We start from the raw sequence: 9,573 nt of genomic DNA, 5'->3' as shown, positions 1-9,573 counted from the left end.
TCAAACTCAAGACCTTATGCACAAGGAGAGGGTGGGCTTACCACTTGAACTAGGAAGCCCGGTTGTGAACTTATGTGCTAAAACTTGCATATATCTTGTGAAGCTAAAATGTTTTAAATTCAATGTTTCATTCAAAATTTTCGGACCGGCATGTACTTGCAATTATCCTAATTAATAAAGGGATTCTTGTTAGAACTAGGGAGTAATAAAAACAGGAGAGAAAAAGCAACTAAATGTAGCCTACCCCCGTGAGTGTGATTGTTGATTGCAGTTTAGTTTGTATGGTGATCCTGAGAAAGATTTCGTTGTACATGATCCAATTTGAATCTGATATCCGAGTAAAATTCAGGTAGTATTCTACAAGTTTCTGTGGATAGGGGAAAATGAAATGGACACAAGTAGCGTCCTTGGGGCCAACTCTAATCAATTCAACTACGAGTTGCTGATTCTACAACCTACAAACTACTTCCTCCGTTCCTAAATATTTGTCTTTCTAGAGATTTCAACAAGTAACTACATACGGAGCAAAATGAGTGAATCTACACTCTAAAATATGTCTATATACATCCGTATGTGGTAGTTCATTTGAAATCTCTAAAAAGACAAATATTTAGGAACGGAGGGAGTAATAACAAATTTAGCTGCATGACCACACGATGCTCTGTGTTACGGAACACCAGGAACGGTTTTATTATAAAACACTATTTCAGGAAACAGACAAAAGAAAACAATTCTTGCAATGCATTGCTAACAGGGCATGGACTTTACCCCTACAGTATAAGCATGAGAGATGCGGAAAAAATAACAACCAATTTCATATAACTAGTCCATCAAGGTACCAACCGCCTAATATCGGGAACTGAACACAAGTATACCAAGTCACTGACAAGCCACCAAAAGAGCTAGGTGCGAAAATATCAGTTAAAGCACTCGGTATGCAAGCTAAATCATGCTATTAGCTGGCCATATGCAGCAAGAACAAACACCCTGGGAGAAACACATGCTCAAAAATCAAAAGCTTCTGCAATAAATAAATAAAGACAATTCCCAAAACATGCTACTAAAATAGTATTATGTGTACTGAAGGAGTCTTGTTAGACACACAGATGCATATTCAGATTTCCATTTTACTGTAATTTTATTATGACTAGTTTCAAGATTCTTTGGTATCTATTCCACCAAGGCATCAACTGCTTAAAATTGCAAACCGAAATGCAAATTATAACAAGTCACAACTAAGCCACCAGAAAATACAAGTGTAACAAGTCACAAAACTGAAGAGATTGTGTAATAAAAGAAATGAGAAATAAGAAAAATTGCACTCTTAAAAGAGGTTGTGCAGTAAAAAAGAGGAAAACAAGCAAGTTGCTATTGACAATTACCAGATCTTTGCTAGATGTATGTATAAAGGGATTCTTGTTAGAAGTGCATGTTCGAAATTCAGTTTATTCAAAGGTCATTATAGATACTTCTCCAGGCACAAAAGGTACATACAAACTAGGGAGTCCTCTCTCAATAAAGGATGGACACAAACATAATAATGAGCCCTAGCAGCCAATGTAACATAGCAGTATTCCACACAAAGTATGAAGAAGATGAAAATCCAAACTTGCATCAAACTCATTAGGTTCAGCATCGTGCCGTTTGGTCCTTCACCCTGGCGAGGAGAGTGCGCGCAGTGTCTTCCTGCGAAACATGTACGCATCGGTGATGTTAGAGATCTGAACAACGAACCATGGAAGAAGGTATTCGTTCAGCCAGCAACGCTTACCGTTAGGGCTCGACATCAGCCAGCGACGATCTCTAGCCCATGAAAGGGGCAGAGCGGCTGCTATGATGTGCACCAGGACGCGGCTCTTTCTCCAAAATGACATTGGCTGGCGCCAACGTGACAGAGGATGATGGTGGCGCTGTTTGCCCCGATGCTAAACTTCGCTTGACGGCCTCAATTAGATCGGGCCACATTTCCATGACTTGTGCTGTCGCCATGGCTTTGGCTTTCACCTCGACTTCCTCTCTCATTTCTTCTTTAAGTTCTTCTCTCATTCCAGCCAATCTGGATTCAAAACTAGCTCGGCCGGCTCTCCTTCTCTGCCTCGCAAGCTCGCGGTCTTCGGGATAATGCGTGTCCCATTTTTCATTCAGCCCGACGCCGTTCACACGACCATAAGCCGGCCTCGTTTTCGGGTCCTTGCCGAGCACCACGTTGATCGACCTGTTCAGAGGGTCGTCCCACCTTGCCGAGGACTCCGACTCCTGGGAGCTTTGAGATTCCACATGATACTGCCTCTACAATACGGAGGTGACAGTTTAGAAATGTGACTACTTGGAAAGAAATCTATACTTAATTAGTATAACAAAAAATAAGCAGGTTAATCAATTACCAGGAGTTCCTTGACTTTCGCCGTTTTCTCGTCCAATACCCATGTCTTAGTCTCTTCATCGTATTTGCACCGGCCCCTGATGTAATCATTTTCACGCGGGTTTTCAAATTCCTTGAAGGGGTTTGGTATGCCTGCTGCAGCAAACTCAGCGTCCTGCTTGTCCCACTTCGGCTTCTTCCCTGGGTAACCACGGCTTCCAAGGGTGTGGTGACCAATGTTCCTTGCCCGCATTTCCTTCCCCCATTTCTCCATCTCCTTGACTTCAGGGGTCTCGCAGTGCTGCTTGAACAGGTTCCAGTCCTCCTCAGAAACCGAAGGCCACTTCTTTTTTATCTCGGTTTCGTAATCTTTCTCAAGGTATTCGCTTTTGGCTTTGGATTTCCAACTACTCAAAAGCTTGGTCCACTTGCAGAGGGCTGTGTTATTTACCGGAGTGGTCTCGTCTAGGGACTCATCCGGGAACTTGTAATGAGTGTGCAGCTTCGATATGAGGAGTGCTCGCAAATTCTCATTGGCTTTCGACCTGAGATTGGTTTCATTAATGCTCACGGTTTCGCGAAGGATGCAGCCTAGGCCATTACTGTAACCTTGTTCAGCCTTCTTGGGACTAAGAGGTAGACCAGCCTCAGACACTCGGTTGATAACAATCCTATCGGTGCCAAGCATGTTTGGGCGCCTAGGTTTGCGTTGCTTTTTAGGTTGTCCAGCTGCCTGGTCCCCTTGGCCGGTCCCTTCGTCGCGATCGGTCGCATCTTCAGGATTTGTGGCGGTGCCGGACTCATCATGAACAGTGGATGTGTAGTCGTCCTGCCCATCTGTGTATGTGCCCAAGGCGTCGGGGCCGCCATGACGTGATGACGGTTCTACAGCTTCATCACCCGCGCTTATCGTCCGCGAAGAACAGGCTGCAGCGGAGTCGTTTCCAGAAATATCTGTAAATTGTCAAATAAAAGAATTAAGCTACACAAAATGTAACTACATATAAAAATGCTATAGAATTACTAAAACAATATCTATAAAATCTATAATTACTGAAAATTTCTATGAACGAAATATTTGCTAGGAACTAGAATTAAAAATCCCCCTGTTATGGGATTCGATTCTTCTTGGGTTATCAATGGCTTATAACCATATAATGTTCTGCAGGTGTCGCAGCTGGGACAGATAGCAATCAGTTGGGCTTTGGGCTATAAGGATGTTATTCCATCTATTTCAGCAGGCTACTAAGACTTGTCATGTCCATTTATTTAGTTGCAGATTTATCTACAACTTCAAGCAGTGGGATCTAATCACCAACTAGATAATCTCATTGTAAGAATTTTTTTTGGATAACTCCTGAGAAAATAACTAGCAGCAGTTATGATGGCCCTTTTCACCAAAAGTACGAATTAGGGGGGACTTACAATCCAGTGATGCCTCCATGTGAGTTGGTTTTTTGTCACCCTGTAACCCTACACCTCTACCAGTGTACAGCTACAGGTCTCTAGGTAATCTATTTGGTGATTACTACTACCGACGCGATGCGGGACTAAAAAGATTTATTTACAGTGGTAGTACAGTCTTCCACTTACCGGAGCGGCCATTGGTCGGGGCCTCCCCCCTGCTTCCACCGCGTGTGAGTCGAGTGCGCTGCAACGACGGCAACGCAGTCTCCGGTGCGCATGCCTCCCTCGCCCTCCTCCTCGTCATTCGTGGAACGACGACAACAAGGTCTTGGACGTGCACACCTCCCTCGTCCTCTCCGGTCGCTGCCTTTAACTGCATAACATCATTTTGTACTGAACCTGCCAAATGCTGGAATCTGCTCTCGACATCCTCATTAACCTGACCTGTAGAAACACCATCAATTGGGCATTTCAGTAGAACATATACTTCTGAATATAGATCATGAAAATTTGTCAGCTTAAAGAAAATCTAGAGTCCACGTTTTCAACCGACTCGGGAGCACTATCACTTACAAAAAGCACAGACAAGTCGACCTTACATGCCCAAGGCTTCACTTAATGATATAAATAGTTAAATACCACTGCATATTCATACATAGGACCCCTGCTTGATGCTATAAGCACCACTAACTACACTGCCAGAGAATATGTAACTTCCTCAATACCTCTTCCATACTTTATTATACGCATCAGTAGTTCCAACCATGTATAAAAATGCCCCTTTATGGGATTGGATTGCTCTTGGGTTATTCATACCTTTATTCGAAGAACTATCTACAGCTTCAAGCAGTGGAAAAATGTTAATCATGTACTAAAAATGTTAATCATGTATTCACAAATTTTCTATATAAGAAAAATTTATTAGATATATACCCAAAAACGTAATATGTGCATGGAAAAAAAGAAGACATCAATATTCTAAAGAAGTAGACAACCAAAAATGTATGTTTTCAGAAAATGTTAATAATGTATTTCAAAAATGTTTCTAATGTATACAAAATATTGTAAACTGGGAAAAAGTTAACATGTCTTGAAAAAAAAAGATGAAAATCGACAGAAAAGCAAAAAATAAAAAAAGTATAACGAAGAACGAAAGAAAACCAGTTAAAAAAATAATATAAAATTTATAACAAAGAAAAAAGAAACAGAAAAAAGCAAAGAATAACTAAATAAATAAAACCCTATAAAACTTGAAAAACTATAAAACCGGAGAAAAACAAAGAAAAAACATAAAAAAGAGGGAAACCATTGAAGAAATAAAGATTGGTAAACCAGAAGGATATATCATACATGGGAACTGGGTTTCCAGCTTAGAAAACAAATCAAAAAAGTGACGCTGAAGTAGGAGATAAAAAAAATCTCCTTATTACTCCCCCCTGTTCCAGCGCCCTGTAACCCTATTACTGCGCAGCTACAAGTCTTAGTTAATCTACTCGGCGGTTAACTACCGATGTAGAACTAGAGAGTCTTGTACTTACCGGAGCGGCCACTGGTCGGCGCATCCACCCTGCTTCCAGCGCGCGTGAGTCGAGGGTGCTGCGCCGAGGGCAACGCGGTCTCCGATGCGTGCACCCTCCTACTCGTCTCTGGCACCATGACAGGATAGTTGCCAGCTGCACCGAACTCAGTGTCCTGCTTGTCCCACTTTGGCTTCTTCCCTGGGTAACCACGGCTGCCAAGGGTGCGGTTACCAATGCTCTTAGCCCACATATCCTTTCCCCATTTTTCCATCTCCTTGACTTCAGGGGTCTCACAGTGCTGCTTGAACAGGTTCCAGTCCTCCTCGGAAACCAAAGGCCAGATCTTTTTTATCTCAGTTTCGTAATCTTTCTTAAGGTATTCGCTTTTGGCCTTGGATTTCCAACTACTCAAAAGCTTGGACCACTTGCAGAGGGCTCTGTTATTTACCGGAGTGGTCTCGTCTAGGGACTCATCCGGGAACTTGTAATGAGTGTGCAGCTTCGATATGAGGAGCGCTCGCAAATTCTCGTTCGCTTTCGACCTGAGATTGGTTTCATTAATGCTCACAGTTTCGCGAAGGATGCAGCCTAGGGCATTCCTGTAACCTTGTTCGGCCTTCTTGGGACTAACAGGTAGACCCTCCTCAGACACTCGGTTGATAACAATCCTATTAGTGCCGAGCATGTTTCGGCGCCTAGGCTTACGTTGCCTTTTGGGTTGTCCAGCTGCCTGGTCCCCTTGGCCGGTCCCTTCATCGCGATCGGTCGCATCTTCAGGATTTGTGGCGGTGCCGGACTCGTCATGACCAGTGGATGTGTAGTTGTTCTGCCCATCCTTGTATGTGCCCAAGATGTTGGGACCGTCATGACGTGACGACAGTTCCACAGCTTCATCACCCACGTTTAGCATCTGCGAAGAAGAGGCTGCGGCGTAGTTGTTTCCAGACATATCTACACATTGTCAAATAAAAGAATTAAGCTACATAAACTGTAACTACATATAAAAATGGTATAGAATTACTAAAAAATATCTATGAATTTATAATTACTAAGAATTTCTAGGAACTAAATATTTGCTAGGAACTAATTACCTATGAACTAGAATTAAAAAAACCCTTTTATGGGATTGGATTGTTGTTACATTATCTATGGCTTGACCATATAATGCTCTGCAGGTGTCACAGCTGGGAGAGATAGCAATCAGTTGGACTTTGGGCTATAAGGATGTTATTCCATCTAGTTTCACTAGTAGGATACTAAGACTTGTCATGTCCATATCTTTATCTGAAGATTTATCTACAGCTTCAAGCAGTGGGACCTAATCACGAACTAGATAATCTCATTGTAAGAGAATTTCTGGATAACTCATGAGGAAATAACTAGCAGCAGTTATGATAGGCCTTTTGACCAAAAGTACCAATTAGGGGGGACTTACAATCCAGCGATGCCTCCATGGCTCTGTTTAACTGCATACCATCATTTTGTAGTGAACTTGCCAAATGCTGGAATCTGCTCTCGGCATCCTCATTAACCTTACCTGTTGAAACACCATCAATTGGGCATTTCAGCAGAACACATACTTCTGAATATATCATGACAATTTGACAGCTTTATTCGAAGATTTATCTACAGCTAGAATTAAAAAAAACCTTTTATGGGATTGGATTGTTGTTAGGTTATCTATGGCTTGACCATATAATGCTTTGCAGGTGTCACAGCTGGGAGAGATAGCAATCAGTTGGACTTTGGGCTATAAGGATGTTATTCCATCTAGTTTCAGTAGTAGGCTAAACTAAGACTTGTAATGTCCATATTTTTATTTGAAGATGTATCTACAGCTTCAAGCAGTGGGACCTAATCACGAACTAGATAATCTCATTGTAAGAGAATTTCTGGATAACTGATGAGGAAATAACTAGCAGCAGTTATGATAGCCCTTTTGACCAAAAGTACCAATTAGGGGGGACTTACAATCCAGCGATGCCTCCATGGCTCTGTTTGCCAAATGCTGGAATCTGCTCTCGACATCCTCATTAACCTTACCTGTTGAAACACCATCAATTGGGCATTTCAGCAGAACATATACTTCTTAATATATCATGACAATTTGACAGCTTTATTCGAAGATTTATCTACAGCTTCAAGCAGTAGAACATAAGCACAAACTAAACAATCTAGTAATAAGATATTTTCCAGAAAAGAGTGTTAAATCACTTGGGTCATCTTAAAATCAGAAGGATATATATATCATACATGTGAGTTGGTTTTTTGTCACCCTGTAACCCTAGACATATATGCCTGCACCTCTATCTCTGTACAGCTACAGGTCTCTAGGTAATCTATCTGGTGATTACTACTAACAAAGCGATGCATGACTAAAAAGATTTACGGTGGTAGTACAGTCTTCCACTTACCGGAGCGGCCACTGGTCGGCGCCTCCCCCCTGCTTCCGCCACGCGTGAGTCGAGCGCGCTGCAACGATGGCAATGCGGTCTCCGATGCACATGCCTCCCTCGCCCTCCTCCTCGTCATCCGCGGAACGACGACAACAAGGTCTTGGATGTGCGCGCCCCCCTCGTCCTCTCCAGTCGCCTCCTTTAACTGTGTAACATCATTTTGTACCGAACTTTCCAAATGCGGGAATCTGCTCACGACATCCTCATTAACCTGACCTGTTGAAACACCATCAATTGGGCATTTCAGTAGAACATAGACTTCCGAATATATATCATGAAACTTTGACAGCTTAAAGAAAATATAGAGTCCAGGTTCTCAACTGACTCGGGAGCATTATCACTTATCACTTACAACAATAAAAAGCACAAACCAGTCGACCTTACATGCCCTGCAAATTCCGTCTGACACAAGGGCTTGACTTAATGCCATAAATACCACTGCATATTCATCCATACATATGACCCCTCCTTGATGCTATAAGCACCACCAACCACACTGCCGGAGAAAATGAAACTTCCTCGATGGCTCTTTGATACTTGCTATACGCATCAGAAGTTCCAGCCATGTATTAAAATGTCCCTTTTATGGGACTGGATTGCTCTTGGGTTGGTTATCTACGGCTGGGTTATAACCATATAAAAAAGCTCTGCAGGTGTTGCAGCTGGGAGAGCCAGCAATCAGTTGGGCTTGCTGATGGCTATAAGGTTGTTGTCTTCCATCTAGTTTCAGTAGTAGGCTACCAAGCAAGACTTTTTTTTTTTTAGAATGCTACCAAGTAGTAAGACTTCTCATATCCATATCTTAATTTGAAGATTCATCTGCAGCTTCAAGCAGGGGGGCCTTAGCAGAATGTATATAATCTAACTGCAAGCGATTTTTCTGGGAAATGGAATAGCGATAAATCACTTTGGCCATGACTTCCCCCAAGTAGGAGATTTCATGTTTCTAGCTTGAAAAACAAATAAAAGAAGCATCACTGGAGTAGGAGAAGAGCACTTGTACTAATTAATTTTATTATCTCCTGATTACTCCCCCCTGGAACCCTACACACCTAACCTCTGTTACTGCACAGCTACAGGTCTCCAGTTAATCTAATCGGCCATGCGGAACTAGAGAGTGTGTTGTGCTTACCGGAGCGGCGGCGGGTCGGCGCGTCCCCCCTGCTTCCGGCGCGCGTGAGCCGAGGGCGCTGCACCGGCGGCGGCGGCGGCGGCGCGGTCTCCGATGCGCGCGGGTCCCTCGTCCTCCTGCTCCTCGTCTCCGGCGCCATGGCAGAACAGGATAGCCCACCGCCCCGGCCGGCCGCTCCGCCGCTTAGCGACGGACGGCGGGAGACCGGGGATGGGATGGGGATCGGCCGGCGGGGGATGAAGACGACCAGAGCAGAGCTCCGCACTGACTGAACTAGTTCTTTTTTCTTTGTGTTTTTTACAACTTTTTTTTTCTTTGTTAGGACACCCGCACTGAACTTTTTTTGATTGAGAGAAAAATTAGGCGGTGCGGTAGCTGCTACGGCCCATTCAGTTTTGGCCCAGGCAGAGAATAAGCCTGCACCCCGTCCGCTTGGCAGGACAAGGCCCAAACCTTTTTTTTTGGGAGGGGGTGTGTTGCTTCGCTAAAAAAAAACAGTACTGTAAGTATACATTCCACTGAAATCTTTTTTTGAACACCATTCCACTCCACTCAAATCGGTCAAAATTACAAAAAGAGTGTAGTGCACATGTACTGTTTGGATCTGCTGCCGTTCCGGAGCTTTGCTACATCTACGTAATTTTTTCTACATAACCTACGAAGAAGCTGAGGTGGCCAGATTTGGTTGGGAGAGAA

At 43.3% G+C, this 9,573-nt stretch overlaps 1 protein-coding gene across 4 annotated transcripts; it reads right to left on the bottom strand.

Moving 5' to 3' along the window:
* Positions 1 to 1,399: 1,399 nt before the first annotated feature.
* On the bottom strand, positions 1,400 to 9,137 carry LOC119327816. 4 transcript variants are annotated; one of them, XM_037600901.1, is made up of 9 exons: positions 8,878 to 9,137; positions 7,704 to 7,961; positions 7,261 to 7,332; positions 6,725 to 6,826; positions 5,308 to 6,240; positions 3,956 to 4,213; positions 2,385 to 3,289; positions 1,772 to 2,289; positions 1,400 to 1,686 (listed from the first exon to the last, which is right to left on the bottom strand). In XM_037600901.1, the coding sequence occupies exons 1-8, from the start codon at positions 9,014 to 9,016 to the stop codon at positions 1,804 to 1,806; spliced, it is 3,153 nt and encodes a 1,050-aa protein (XP_037456798.1). In that variant the 5' UTR covers positions 9,017 to 9,137; the 3' UTR covers positions 1,400 to 1,686; positions 1,772 to 1,803. The 4 variants fall into 4 exon arrangements, with proteins under 4 accessions (XP_037456798.1, XP_037456797.1, XP_037456800.1 ...); XM_037600900.1 differs by having other exon boundaries at positions 2,385 to 3,316; positions 8,878 to 9,136; XM_037600903.1 differs by lacking the exon at positions 6,725 to 6,826 and having other exon boundaries at positions 2,385 to 3,316; positions 8,878 to 9,136.
* Between the last annotated feature and the right edge of the window lie 436 nt (positions 9,138 to 9,573).

This window comes from Triticum dicoccoides, chromosome 7A, assembly GCF_002162155.2.
Source record: "Triticum dicoccoides isolate Atlit2015 ecotype Zavitan chromosome 7A, WEW_v2.0, whole genome shotgun sequence".
NCBI lineage: Eukaryota > Viridiplantae > Streptophyta > Magnoliopsida > Poales > Poaceae > Triticum > Triticum dicoccoides.
The sequence above is the reverse complement of the archived record's forward strand: the minus strand, read 5'-3'. Positions and strand labels throughout refer to the sequence as shown.